The 15580-nt window shown below is 32.3% G+C and overlaps 1 protein-coding gene across 1 annotated transcript; it reads left to right on the top strand.

The window, feature by feature from the left end:
* Positions 1-4096: 4096 nt before the first annotated feature.
* LOC134264817 (uncharacterized) lies at positions 4097-14671 on the top strand. The gene is made up of 14 exons (XM_062747094.1): positions 4097-4152; positions 7623-7657; positions 8103-8149; positions 9165-9195; positions 9515-9561; positions 9953-9986; positions 10812-10839; positions 10978-11051; positions 11156-11179; positions 11567-11605; positions 11736-11789; positions 11888-12056; positions 13592-14035; positions 14242-14671. The coding sequence occupies exons 6-14, from the start codon at positions 9978-9980 to the stop codon at positions 14469-14471; spliced, it is 1071 nt and encodes a 356-aa protein (XP_062603078.1). The 5' UTR covers positions 4097-4152; positions 7623-7657; positions 8103-8149; positions 9165-9195; positions 9515-9561; positions 9953-9977; the 3' UTR covers positions 14472-14671.
* Positions 14672-15580: the final 909 nt, after the last annotated feature.

A 15580-nucleotide genomic window follows, 5' to 3' on the forward strand; every position in this document is an offset into this window, starting at 1 on the left:
CTTATATTATTGAAGATGTCTTTTTTTATTATAAAAAAGACACCTATCAGTTTTATGTTTACTTATTGTTTTCTTTTTCTCTTTGAATAAGTAATCATTTGATTATTCTTTCTCATATGTAAGAGATATTTCCATGATATATTTTTTTGGTGTTTTATTTTATTTAAAACATAACTATATTATGTACAATTGTCCATTTCCTTTGAAAAACCACAGTTGAGTCCTTGCTGAATGTGCCAATTTGATAGTTTTATTATGATTTGTCTCACATTTATCGTCAACTTCTGTTACTTATGGAGCAATTAACATGTACCTTTATCACCTGCATGCAGGGTTTGAATCTCCCAGTTGATACGCAAGAGCATATTCATTGTAAGAACAAGAAGATCAAGAAACTGTGTCAAACTGAATAATTATGATCATTTTAATTTTAATTTTAAATTCCAATCACGTCCAACAAATTTATTCGGAATTTCTCTTTTGAAGTCTGTTTGTTGTTGTTAATGTCACACACTATCCATTGCAAAAAATTCATGTTAAGTGTATGTACAGAGTGAATCTAACTCATATGGTTCATCTACAAATGAAAGAGTACGAAATACAACACTGATAAGTGATATTTTTATAGTAATGCATTTTATTTGATGCTTAGATGCCTAAAATATGTTTTTTATTCATTCAAATTAGGCATCCGTTTTACTTTAATCTGACATTAATTGTAAACTGTAAAAGTAGTTTAATGGTGGAGAAAGCTTGTGATTCAATTCTAAGCATCTAATTAATCCAATTTAAATTATTTATATGACAAGAGAGATTGATGGTTACTAATTAATTTTTCTTAACAAATATATGCAGAATTAACTGGATCATGAACACAGTGAAAAGACATATACATGTAGCAGACAGTTGGAATTTTTGCAAAAACATACAAGTACCTCAATTATAGAACACTTTTTCAGTTACACTGAATTCTTACAAAAAAGCTATAGAAATTAAAAAAGACTTTATCTTTATTTTGCAAGTTTATCAGTGTATCATATACAGACAGACCTTTTGTATTCTGTATGGAATTTTTTTTGTTTAAAGTATTGAAATCTGTTATATAGTTTCTAGTTAGGGTATTACAATTTAGGATAATGGAATCTTCTAAAACTATCTTCTTGAACCTATTGATAGAAAAAAGGGGATTTACCATTTCTTTCTGAAAATTTAACGTAGGAGAGGTATTTAAACCCTTAATAAAACAAGTTAGACATTAGTATTTAAAGTGATATGCAGCGAATATAATTCAAGGATTTAAAATAATTATACTGATATGGTAAGATTAGCCATGTTAAAGTCCAACTGACCATCATATTTTCATGTGACACTGACCATCATATTTTTCATCTTGCACTGACCATCATATTTTTATCTTGCAATGACCATCATATTTTCTTGTCGCATTGACCATTATATTTTGTTGTCATTATTTATATGTTATACTTGTACGTGTACATTTAATGCTGTGGGGCGATGATTCTCTTACTAATGAACAAAAGACTGAACTTTTCAAGACTATTCAAACTTTCTTAAATGAATGTGGTCGTTTTTCAAAATAAGCTTACTTTATATTTTCCTTTCCGATTCAAATTATACTTGTACATTTCAAGAACTTATTTTTCCCCTTTTCTATTACTACGATGTATATGTAGTAGACCATATGTATATATATATTTTTTTTATTTTGGAAATTTTACAGAATGTTGTATTAGGAGAGGACTATCTAAGTTTCTTGTAAACTTGTGTCCGATCCTATTGACTTTGTCAATAAAATATGTTAAATTCAATTCATTTCATTATATTTTCATGTCGCACCGATCCAAGGCGGGTGGACGTGTTGTACTAATTAATGTGTTCAATTAAACTTCATAATAAAAATAAGCACTTATGATAATAAAAGTCACCAAATGTAGTATTCGATAATTACGGAGACGGATTAGTTCGCGGTGATATGAGGTTTCGCATTAAATAGTCACTTTTGTAATTTTTTGTCCATACATTTTGTGGTTTTGTTAGTTCGTTTGTTAACTGTGTTCTCTGACGTCCCTCTCGAGAATTTTTCACTCATACATGTATGGAGACACCACCACTTTCTGGTTTAGGACTGCAAATTTTATACCTTTATTCTGCGCTTAGGGCCATTGAGCAGTTAAACCCCTGTCACACCGGGGCTGCGTCCTCACGGCGACTGCACGGCGTCCTAAAAAATGCAAAACGCGATTGCAGTAGAGTCTCCTACAGCACCGTGACAACGCGGTTAGATCTCCACTGAACGCGATAGGGTTGCGTAGGGTCTCCTAGAATGCCAGGGGAAGGTGATCACTTTAGGCATGCACAAAGTACGCGTCGTGTGATCGCGGTCTGATAAGAACGCAGTAGAAACGTAGATTGATCGCCGTAGCAGCGCGGTGAGATCTCCAGCAACGTAGTGGGAGCTCCGTACGAACGCCGTGAAGACGCACATGATAGCGGCACGAACGCAGAGATAGTAGACTGCGCTTCCACAGAGACCTCACGGAGATGTCGCGGAGTCCTCGCGCACTGCGTTTCTATCGCGTTTTTACGGCGCTTCCAGTGAGATTTATCGTCTTGTGATTTTTTTCGACTGCGATTACACGGTGACAGTACGGAGTTGTCACTGCGATCATTGCGCTCCCATGGCGTTTTTACTGCGTCCATGGCGATCGCAATGCGCTTTCACGGCGTTGTTAGAGCGTTGTCAGCCAGCTCACAAAACAAGAGCAATGGGATGATATTTGATTAAGGAATGAAGCTTATTTCAACTTATGTTATCCGATATAACATAACTTGGGGCAGTTTACGCTTTATAAACCGCGAAGCGGTTTATAGAAAAGCGTAAACTGCCCCAAGTTTTGTTATATCGGATAACATACGTTGAAATAAGCTTCATTCCTTATAATTTAATTTCAGTGCAGACAATGAGATATTTTCCCCCCCAGAATAAGGCTTCACATTGATTAAATTTTAAAAGTTACGTCAAGCGGAGTAATACGTTTTTGACGTAACTCATTGTGACGTAGGCAAGTTATGTTATACAAAATGGATAAAATCTTTTATCCAATCAAATGACGTGTTACAAGTAAAATTAAATTATTCAGCAATAATTCCAACGTATTTGTTGCACTAGGAGCATTAAAGTGAAAAAAATAGAAGAGAAAATTACACCAGAACTTGTTCTATTGTTTCACTTAAATTTTGTAGAAAACTTTTCAGTGTGTTATTTGTACATTCATAATAAAATCAAAGAAAATCTAACAACAAATCTGAACCGATAAAATTGAATAAAAAAGGAGTTTAATCATAAAACTAATAATAATTTAGTACTAAATTATTTAAATAGAACATTTTCGATGATTAAGAATATTTCTTGGTATGCTTAGAAGTCTTTTCATTGTGTAACTTGAATCTTTAAACAAAAATGTTTTACATTCCTTCTGAATATATATCAATGAGCATAGAACGCATTGTGAACGTATTGAGAACGCAGCCAGCGCAGTGAGAACGCCGTGAACACGAGGTGAAAACTCCTAACGCGCCGTGAAAACTCCGCGGAAGCGCAGTCAATCGCCGAGAGATCTCCATGGGAACGCAGTAGAATGCCGTGTTATCGCCGTAGAATCGCCGTAGGGACGCCGTAACATCTTCATATTGTGAAATTTTTACAGAAATATGTGCAATTTTCCTGCGATTCCACAGCGATTTTAAAAATTTAACATCGCCGTAATGACTCCATGTGAACGCAGCTTGGTGTGACAGGGCCTTTAGGGATATTTTCTTGCAAGTGGCCTCGCCCAATCTTTACGTTCCGCAATGGGATTCAAACCCACGACGTAATTATAAAGATCAATTCTTTTCTTTCCTGACTCTAGGATTAACGGTATAATCTTTGCGCTTTGTGGATGACAAAAAATTAAATTAATGTGATAATCATCCTTCATAATTTTTATTGCATATTTTAATTATTATTTTTTAATATTATAATAATGTTTTAAACTTCACAAAATGTTTAACATGTTTTTCTTATTCTCAATTTTAAGGCATCTACAGATTCGGAAATTTCTTCAAATCCACAGACATACATTGTAGACGGTAAGTTCCTCGCTGATTAAAAGTATCTCAACCTCGATCTTAGTGTATTGTGTATCGTGTCAACGGCAATGGTTACTGACTAAAGTAATTTCTGAAGGGTTGGTAAGAAAATATTTCAAAAGTAAACAAAACTCAATTAATACAAAAGATGTACATCGAAGTACATGTATTTTTATTGAATGAATATCAGACTCAGTCTTCCCGTGCCTGAGAGTCACGGACCATTTGGACGAGGGGGCAACCGCCAAAAAGTCTACGTGTCGGATTCTATTATAAGATGTTTTTATCTTCCTTTTCTTTTGTCAACTTTTGTTGATGTTTCCTTCTGGAATATGTGCGCGTTATTAAGCAGAGCCTTTTTGTAAAAGTTTGAAGGATATCAAAATACAGAAAAAATACTTTCATGAAATCTTAAAAGCCGGTTATGTGTTTGTAATTTTTATTCATGAGAGAATTATGATAATCACTTGCTTTAAAAAAATTCTAGAACATTTTTAAGTAAGACAGAATGAAAGCAGATTTGGAGCTTTGTAACTTTGATAACTGATAAATACATCCTTTTTTTAACGATCCAAACCTACCTGTTATTTTTATGATAAGTACCCTTTTGGTCAAAGACAGCAAGTGAGATTCATCATGTTTTGGTCATTTCACATTTTGTTTCTACAACTGAGCTAAGAAAAATATTTTGAAATATCCATCCATCAAGTTCTCAAAATCGGCATTCATTCAATCGATACGATATATCCTGGTGAGCTTGAGATAAAAGATACCACAGAGTCTGACACATCTGTTTCATACTTGGGTATTTTACATGAAAAAGACGTTAATGGTAATCTAACAACCAAGCTATATGTTAAACGTGATGACTTTAACTTTTCTATCGTTAACTTCCCTTACTTATGCAGCAATATACCCTCATCACCTGCTTACGGGGTGTATAATATACAGTTGATTCGATACGCAAGAGCCTGCTCTACGTATGAACAATTTCTAAAACGAGGTAAATTATTGACAAGCAAATTGATGAGACCAGAATATCAGCAGTCTCGCTTAAAGTCATAATTTCGTAAGTTCTATGGTCGATACAATGACCTTGTCATCAAATACAATTTATCACTGAGTCAAATGCCGACTGAGGTTTTTCATTCAAATACTTAGTCCATTATTCATACACTGAATTGACGACAGATTTTCCCGTTATTTCCCGATCATGACAAGGAGAACACGGCTGGTGTGACCGGTCAGCAGGGGATGCTCACTCCTACATGGCACATGATCCCACCTCTGATGTTTCGGAGGTCCGTGTTTGCTCTGCTCCTATTTTGTATTGTTTTATGGACTTTGATGTTGAATACTGTTCGTTATTGCCATATCCTTCATTTAGATTTGTTTTGATGTAATTTCAATTACGGTAATAATGTCATGCTACATGTATTACTGCTGCTAATGATGATGATGTTCTTCATCATCACCCATCTTCATCATCACAGTGTTTATGTTTGTTTACATGTATGAAATAATTTCATCAGTTAACGTCTCTGGAAAATATAAATGACCTAAAATGCTAATTTTCGTGAATATCTTTTAAATGGAAATGATTTCAGTATATTAGCGGTATTATACGGTCATTCTGATTGGTTTAGAGCATGTCACGAAAGTGGAGACAATAGGTTATGTCTTTCTCGCGCGCAGACTGACAGTTGTCGTTTCAATTGTTTAGATTCTACAGGATGCTAAAAACAATCATGGACTGTTAAGAAGGGAGACATAAAAAACTATCAGGTCTGAGTAGGGTCGTCACCCGACGGAATGAATGACCTCTAGTTACACCCCTACCTAGACCTGATAAATTGGTTATTCCCCCTTCTAAGCAGTCCATGGAGAATGTATTTGCATAGGGTGAATTCACCATGCATCGGACACCCTTGTACTTCAACAATTTCTAGCGATATCGCTACTGACGAAAAGTTATCAAAATGGAGCTTAACATTTACAGTGTAGTATGTGATCGAAATATAAATTTGGGACAAAATTATATATTTTTTATTAAGGAAATATTATCAAAAATCGAGTTTTTAAAAACCGCTTAGAATTCATCATGGATCGGACATTATTATGTTCCCCAACGAAGTTGGGGAACATATTGTTTTTACTCTGTTTCTTCTTCTTATTTTTCTTCTTCTTCATCGTCTTCTTCTTTTTCTTCTTCTTCTTCCTGGGTACTTTTTTCTCCGGGAGTGATCTTGTAAACTATACATCCGACTTAGGTAAAACCTTTTTAGGGTCAGTAGGCATGTTATGTAGATTTGCGGAACGAAGGTAATTTTGCGCGCAAATGCTTGCAAGAGCGTGCACGTGCAACACATGAAATGACCAATTTAATTGATATAGGAGTAACTTTCTACATTTTTGATAAAATGCTTTGAAACTCATAATATAAGGATATATTAGTAGCATAGAAAATATGACATGGTCAAAATAGCAAGATCTCACGCGCATGCATGTGCGCTTCGTTCTGATTGGATGAAACTAAAGCTCAATATCTTTCTTGTTTTTTGACAGAATTCTTTGAAATTTTGAACATAGCCATACATTAGGATATCCTACAACACGATATATAGCAATTATCATGAAAACACGTGCATGCACGTGCGCTGCAATCTGATTGGCTCAAACTTTAAATAGCTATAACTCCCTTGGTTTTCAACCAAACAGGATGGGATTTGGAACATACATAGATATAATAGACTTCTACAAGATGTTATTGTCACCATGCACATGCATTCACGTGCGTGTACATGCGCTACAATCTGATTGGCTTAAACTTTTAAAAGCTATAAATCCCTTGGTTTTCAACCAAACCAGCTCTAATTAAGAATTAAACAACATTGAAGTGAAATTTCTTTATAATAATATGTAAAATTACCCATCCTTGACAAAATTCACCCAAGTCAGACTCGTTCCGTGATAGTCGAATTTAAAGAACGATAACTCTAAAAATGGCAAAATCTTAATTGTTTTGGTTATTCTCCTTTGATGATGTAAAATATGACGTTACTTCAAGGCCATTCTCGGGGTATTTCTTATCAAAACATATTATATTAACAATTGGTACAATGTATTATCCAAAAATTTAAATCCTCAGCTTCAAGTCAAAAACAAATAAGTACACGGAACTCTGAAGTTGAAAAAGAGTTTATTGTCTATAAGTGTCCGAAGCAAGGTATGTGTCAGATGCATGGTTAACTCATCCTATTGCATTCATATAAAATATGATACCAAATTTTTGATTTTTTTTTTTACAACATCTTCTCTGGACCACGAAAATTACAGCACACAGTAACACGAAGAATCGTTTAAAAATATATGTACATGTAGATGTATAAAAAGCTGTCTGATGCTTATTTGACATGCAGAGGGTTAAATGAATTGCAGAAGAATTGATATCATCCATTTTCTTTCAATAGAGGGATATCCACCTCCGGATTATCCAGGTGACGAGGTATGTACTGAGTTATTTATCTAAAGCTTTTTATTGAATCTTGAATTTAAAAGTGCTTTTTCATCTTTTTATTGAAAAAAGTGTACATATAATTTTCTCCTCTAAACCTTTCAAAATTTCAAATTCGATCTTAAAAGTCCTTTAACACATACTATTTTATAGAAATGAACTCCAATATCACTTGATAAAAATGTATCCACTATAGGTTAAAAGGAGCAAACAAAACAAAGATACAAAACAAAATATTCTTGTGCTTTTTGATTTGAAGCCTCTGGTAGAATATGACATTTTTAAAATTTTTTTTATTCTTTTTTGATTTCTCCTTAAAGAAATAATGAAGAAAAAATTGAAATCGAGCGCAAAATATTTTTTTCTCAAATAATATTTTACGAACAATTTTTTTTCCGTAAGATTTATATTTAAAAATTGACATTTTTTTTTACAGATAGAGGATTCATCTCATGGCTCAAGTGGATATTTAGGTGTTAAAAAGTAAGTTGCGAAAATAATAGACGGGTTTTAAATTATGAGTACTACTGATAAAGTAAAATTAAAATGTTATATAATTTATATCAATGTAACATAGCACCTATAGTAAGTCATTATTTTTCTGTACGGATCATTATTATTAATCAACTCAAATTTGATTTTTGAGAAATCATTCCTGTATGATTCGTCTAAAAACACAATGGAAATGCAATTTAAAAACAATAATCTTTTTTTAAGGAAATTTAAATCGAAGAATGTTCTAGATATTTTCATTTCATGGGTTGTTTCTTACATAGTTCTCAGTAAAACGTACTAAGAAAGATGACTCTCGATTGTTTATAAGATTTCTTTAAAGGAAATAAATAACAATCAATTGGTTGTCTAAGCAGATAGACACATCTAGACGTAAAGAGAACATTTGAACAAAATTTTTAATAAAAATACTAGCCTTATTGAAGCTACATTTTTGTAATTTCTACGGAGAAATAAATCCTGAAATATAATATATGGAGATACTGAACAGTATTTCAGCTAAAAAGTCTGTTTAACCGTACAAACCTGGAACACAGCAAATTAAGACCTCAGAAAAAATTAGAGGTTGAATCGGGTACTTTGGAAGGAGTGGGCATCCCCTGTCAATGGGTCACACACGCCGGAAACGAATAATGAAAATAATGTGAAAGCTGAAGACCAAAAACGAAAAGTAATAAATGTTATAAATCCAAGATAGAAATCGAATGAAAACGAATGTAAACATGGCAAAACAATTGACTTTTTGAAATCCAAAAGGATTCCGGGGCAATTATACTTAGACAAGCCTAATTTTTTAAGGTCATTCTCTTTTTATAAGAATGAGAAAAAGATATACCTGATGTATAGTTAGATTTCTATTGTGGCGAGGATGTAATCATCACCTGCAGCTAAATATCCTTTTGTCGTACATGCACACATAGGTTTCTTACATTTTGTTAAATCTCTTCTTGGATGTTAAAAAATGCTACTTTATTTAATTTTTAAGGGCAAATAATGGAAGACTTCAAGAAAGACAAGTGAGTAAAACTTAGATACTATACTTTTCAAGAGTTAATAAGTTATCTTCATAAATTCAGTGTTCAAGATGTCCTTCAATCTTCGAAGTCCATTTCAAAAAGGGACACACCTGTATTATTGATTTCATATATTTTATTTAAACACTGCAGATTTCTCACTTTTACTAATCTTGAATTTTTAAGGTTCACTTAAGTAAAGAGAAGTATAAAAATCAAAATGTGCGCACACGTATACATACTTATAACACAAATCTTTATTATTTTGTATTTCCTACAGTTTTGTAATATTCAGAAAATGCATGACTTTTTTACAAAACAGAAATCAGATTTATCTAAAGCCACAAGTGGATACATAGACATTAACAGGTAAGATTAGAATTTGTTATACAGCTATCAATGATATTTATAAGAAAGTAAAACATTTAACGAACACATTAAGTAATATATGGTATTTATAGTTCCTATCTATGTATTTATCATTTGCCTTTAGCTCTATTTATTACTTGCAAGACTTCCTATAAATAATTTTTGAGAATAAATATTTGCATTGCTTTCAGTTAATAAAAGTCCCCACATAGGTTAATATTACATTAAATGATATAACTCCTGTCTCTGCACAGAGATTTCCAGGACTGGTGGAGGTATGCACGACCTATTTCCCTTTATCTTGCTTTACATGCATCAGTAGGTTTCAAATGCATATGATATGTCTTTCTTACGGGTTAAACATGGCAGAATTATTTTTTTTCATCTATAGGGCAAACAATAATAGAGAACTTCAAATGAGACTGGTGAGTATTATTCACCCTGCATGTTTTCTTTTTGAAGAGTTGATAAACTTTCATGACATGCATAGTGATTATTTAGAGAGATTTCAATATCCAGCTTCTAAGTACACGAAACGAAAAACAATTATTTTTCCCCTCTCAGTCTCACAAATTATATCAATCTTTCAATTTTCTCTTTTTGAAATAAGATTTATACTATAGCTAAGTAAAAAAAAATTAAAGTTTTGTAATTCTGTAAATTTTCGTATCTTCCATGTAACAGAAATTTCTGTAAAATTTGTGATTATACAATAAAACACTAGAGTTGTTTTCTTAAAAAAAAAAGTAATTTCAAAATTTTGTAAGCTACTTCCATTTATGCTCTATACCAATACTTTAATTAAACATGTACAAATATTTATACAGTATATTTTTTTTTTAAAGTTGAATCTTCAAAACATGTTTTGAAAGTCAAGATAAGTGCATTTACTCATCAAATAATATTGCTCAATGACAAACACAAAGTTTCTGAAATCAGTAGTTCCGTTATATCTTAAGTTTCTAGCTACTGCATGAAAAGACTTACACTTAGACTGAAATCAATTGCAATAAGAAGATACATGTATAAGCGACATTTAGTTTGCACTTAAGGTTTTTAGACAAAATGCATATGCATATAGGAGAAATTTATCAATAACAAAGGTTGTAACGGGAGCAGATTTCAGGGAGAAATTTCTGCTGCTTTTATAGCACCTTTTAACGACGGTTTAAAAAATACTGCTACATTTAATGGTATTTGAAGGATCCAGGACTCAACATAGAAACTAATTAGAAGTTTATACTTTTCAGAACAAAAGTGGACCACTTTATGATAATAGTAAGTATTGAAAAAAAATCACATGCCATAACTTTATCCTTATCATTGTGAAAAAACTGTTAGTATAAAATCTATAAATCGAGATTTAAAAATATAATAAATACAGGTATGATGTTATTTATATTTTATTTCAACCAGATGTCCTGCCAAATCTTGCTCATCATAAATGTGTATCCATTTCAACAAAGAGACAAATACCAGCTCTATATAATGTGAGTAAATCAAGTATCTGCTTTAAATGATTTTTTCATTAATTTTTTTTATATGATTTTAAGATGTATCTCTGATGTGAAATAATTTTTATTTACTGTTGCAGGATTTTTCAAACCCTACCGGAAATGTAAGATTCTTAATGATTGTTTATAAGGACAAAAATAAAAAAAAATTTGATAAACAAAAATTTATTTAAGGATTTTGCTTGAAAGAATTAAGCCTATCAGTATTATCGGTTGAAATCTTTTGCTGGTACAATTTCAAGGGATGCCATTTTATATAAAAATCATGTTTTTGTTGTGAGAGAAAACGCCGTAAGACTCATAGGTATCATTTATTAAAAAACATTAATTTTGAACAAGTGTCACGATTTTCTAAGGCATTTATGAAAATTATACTTGTAAAAAAAGAAAGAGTTATAGCAAATAGAGAAAGTGTAACTGTTTGCAAATAATATTCTTTTTATAAGGCATTTATCCTAAGATTTTACGGACTCATGTTTCTACATTTGTAGGGTCATTTAATGAATAATTTCAGACTTGGAATTTCAAATGTGAGTTTTTTTCTTACATTGATAAATTTAAACTTCAGATTGATAAAAATTAAAGAATAAGATCTAATAAATTTATTTGTTGTATATCAACAGAATATAATTAATACTTTCTTTGCCTATATAATTTCAGCAATCAAGACACGCCCATGCTTTCGATGCAGAGAGTTCTATTCCATATTCTAAGGTTTTTTAACATATATAATTCTTAAATATTCCATTTTGTTTATTTGGTTTTTTGTTATGCATTTCAACATTTTTAAATTTATATTTCATATTTCTAAGGAGAATTTGAAAAACAAGCGAATGTGTGTCAAGATGAGCAAAGTTAGAATATTCATCACAGCAGTAACGATTGCGGGACTAGCACTATTGCTCATATTTTTTGTCATTGGCCAGATTACGATAGAGGACTTGAATGAAAATTTTCGGACGCAAACCAGTTCTTTAAAGGGTAAGCAAATTATACCTTGATGTGCATATAACATCATTGGCATTTTAGGGGTTGGGCCGGTAACTACTCTGCACGGAGGTAGCCAATTCGTGCTACCAATCTCCCAATATAATGCAGGAAAACCGCCACAGGTATTTCCACTCATTCTTTGCAATGAAGTTTCTATCCAATAAAAATATTCCAGGAAGCGTGCTCCTGTTGTTCGTAATTTTCCATAACTACGTACATGTATATACGTTGACTCTATTCAATTAGAACATGCACCCGTTTCCTTGTTTTTGAACTCTATTGAATGGTTCACTGTCAGATGGAGATATTCTTCTTTTTTTAATGAGGAATACGCTTTCCAGCAGTCAGAATAAATTGTGGTTCCAGGCTCAATGTATTTTTGAATTATAGGAAAAAGAGTTGCTGCACTTCTGTCACTTGCAACCACAAAGAAGCATTTTTTTGGATTCCCTCTCAATGCCACCGAATATCCAGACACCATCCACTCTTTTTCCACGGTGATACTTTCGTTTACCGTATTTGCTCTCATCGATTTCAACAGATTTACCTGGTCCTCCAATCTTCTCGTTATCTTGTAGCAAAATACATAAGCACATCTCTCTGGCAAAATTTCTCCAGTCCACTTTTGTGTGTTCGCTGCTTAATTTTAATTCTCGTGAAATAAAGTCGCCAGGTAAGTCATAAATCCAATAATAAGTAAGTTTCACAATTTGTTCCAGTAACAGGTGTGATTTTGAAAACCGCGATCCTTCCCTTATAGATATTTTCTTATTACACTTGCGGTTTGTGCACCTCCATACTTCACCATCTTTGCTGAATTATATTCAACAACTTGAAAACGAAATGACCCTTCTCCACAAATGCCACACAAACTACGAAAGTCTCCTAAAAGGCCCTTAGTTTGAAGCCAATCTATTAGGAATCTTCTGTTTTTGCAAACATCATAAATATCGTCATAGATAAAGGGCATAGTAAATCTTGTAAAATCAGCTGTTTCGTGTTTACAACTTCAAATGACGTATTAAACTTACCTCTAAACCAATCAGAGAGCACGTCTGGGTCACGTGACTAGCAACGTCATGACTTTGGAATGCGGTCAAGAACTAGAAACTAAGAGGTTTGTTTTGAATTCCCAGAAAATTGTAATTAATAAACTTCGTTAATAAAACGAAGTTTATTATGATAAACAATGAGAGGAATTAAAAAAAATAGGTCTTTTTGGATATTATTGCCGTTTTAAGGAAATCGTCACGCTGACGCGTGACCCTTTTATAGAGAGAGAGCACGTGCTATTTCCATGTAATTTGTACGTACCGGTGAAGAGTGCATATGTTCCCTTTTCAAATTTTGAGACTTAAACATTCACTTGCACTTCATTCAGCACACTCTCTAATGATATTCTCTTCGCATGAACAAGTGGCTGTCATGAAGAGAAATAAAGGAAACTTTACAATAACTATAAGAGTTCTTAATCTTGAATTCACATCCTTATTGCATAAGTAGCTCTTTTCTTTCTTTTTTCGCAGACAATGACAACTCACTAGGAATACTTCTTGAGAATCAACGACAAGAAGGCGAAAAAACAAGTGAAGTTATAAATATCACGGAGATGAGTTTGGTGTCAAATTCAAATTTGACAGTCAATTTACTTTTATTATCAAACAAAACAAAAAGATCTTTCACAGAAATTGGAGAAATGATAGAAACAATGTCGATTCGAACAAATACTTCAATTTATGAAATAGGAAATATTATGGAAGCATCGTTTAACCAATTACAATCATCTTCGGAGGACATGGCAAACACAATAAAAGTATTTTCTAATCATAGTAAAACGTCGAATTCAGATGTGAAGGAGTTAATAATAGAACAATCCAATAAGACCAAAACATACTTAGAAGATATGATGAAAGATCTATTTAAAAATCTCGAAGACAAATTGATAGCAGTCATTGAAAGGAGAAATGGGGGTATGTTCTTTTCTACGATTAAAGGTTTCTTTAAATGCCAAAACTTTTTAAAGTAAATATTCGGCATAATTTTTACTATCGACTTTAAAATCTTTTTCATTTTATAACAAACTATCCCTCCCCCTTAAAAATATCATAGATTGAAGACATTCAGAAGATTTAAAAAGAAGGTAACGGTATTATTATCTTTTTAATTTGTATTTCAGGTGGCTGCGCAAATAACAATTTAAACGTCACTACCGGTGAATGCGTAGACAGCTGTTTGAGAGTCCCTGACGAAGATTACCAGTCATGTGACACTTGTTATGGTTACGTGACGTGTTCGCATAATTATATATTCCACAGAAATTGTTCCCAGTCTCATCATGTTTGGGATGATAATAAAAAACAGTGTTTAGAGCACAGTACAACATGCAACCCATCTGACTTCTCGTGATACAAATATTGTATTTTCTTCTATTACTAGATCATGACCATTTCTCTGTCTCGATCATTATATAGAAACTGAGTAAGCAGTCATTGATATAACAAGCCATTTTAATCTTGCATTAGTATAAAAGTGTACGTATTTTTATGAGATATACAAATGTTTGCCCAAATTATATATGAAAAACGTTTTTTCTTTGGTAACCGTCGTTAAGAATCGCTCATTAAGCTTTCATTTCAACAACCTCTGTCCCTGTATTGCATCCATAGATCATGATTTCACTAAGCACATATGGTGCAAGAAAGGAAACAAGACTATACATACAATAACACATGGCAGGGGTATTCTTGGCTTGAGATAGAGCTGCTCATGGAATTGGTAAATATTTTGACCAATATTTAAAAAAAAAAAGACTTTTATGCCATGGCAGCTGAAAAATTGCCTTAAAGCCACAAGCTTATGTAAATATTTTCAAAAATGAATATTTTAAATTGTTGATGAATATATATAAAAATGTTAATTGTAATCCAATTTCAAAATAAATTGTATTAATACATATTTTACTTTATTTCCAAAAACGAGAATATAGGAAAAGCTCCAATATCTGCGTAAATAAAAAAGGGTAGAAGATCACATTTAAAATTTATAATTAAAATCGATTGTCAAGTTAACCTCTACCAGAAATTACATAATTTTAACATTAAATCAATAGAAAACATTCTAGCTAGAAATGAGTAAAGGCAATAAAGATTTGATATATTGCGATGTTTTAAACAACAGTCTGACTGTCAGAGGACGTAATAAATTTGCAAAGAATAAGATATTATTTCTATACAACTTATCCGTCTCTGTATTTGAAATTTGAAAGTTTTATTAAACATTTAAACGTGCTTCTTGTCATGTTCGGGGAAAAAACGGAAAATCTTAGGAAAATCCAGTGTGTTAATAATGGACCAACAATCAGTATGAAATAAAAAAAAAACAGTCAGCATTTGTCTTAATGATAAATTGTATTTGTTGACAAGGTCATTAGGTTAGAACTTAAGAAATAATGACTTTAAACAAGACTGCCGATATTCTTGCTTCATCAACTTATTTTTCAATAACCTACCTCGTTC

This window comes from Saccostrea cucullata, unplaced genomic scaffold (assembly GCF_032062105.1).
Source record: "Saccostrea cucullata isolate Sc308-1 unplaced genomic scaffold, CSIRO_AGI_Scuc_v1 ctg1549, whole genome shotgun sequence".
Taxonomy (NCBI): Eukaryota; Metazoa; Mollusca; class Bivalvia; order Ostreida; family Ostreidae; genus Saccostrea; species Saccostrea cuccullata.

Excerpts from the sequence above, each read along its gene's own strand:
- LOC134264817 (XM_062747094.1), top strand. Across the intron at positions 11,606-11,735 it reads TCAGACTTGGAATTTCAAAT|CAATCAAGACACGCCCATGC; the intron begins GTGAGTTTTTTT and ends ATATAATTTCAG. Across the intron at positions 14,036-14,241 it reads CATTGAAAGGAGAAATGGGG|GTGGCTGCGCAAATAACAAT; the intron begins GTATGTTCTTTT and ends TTTGTATTTCAG.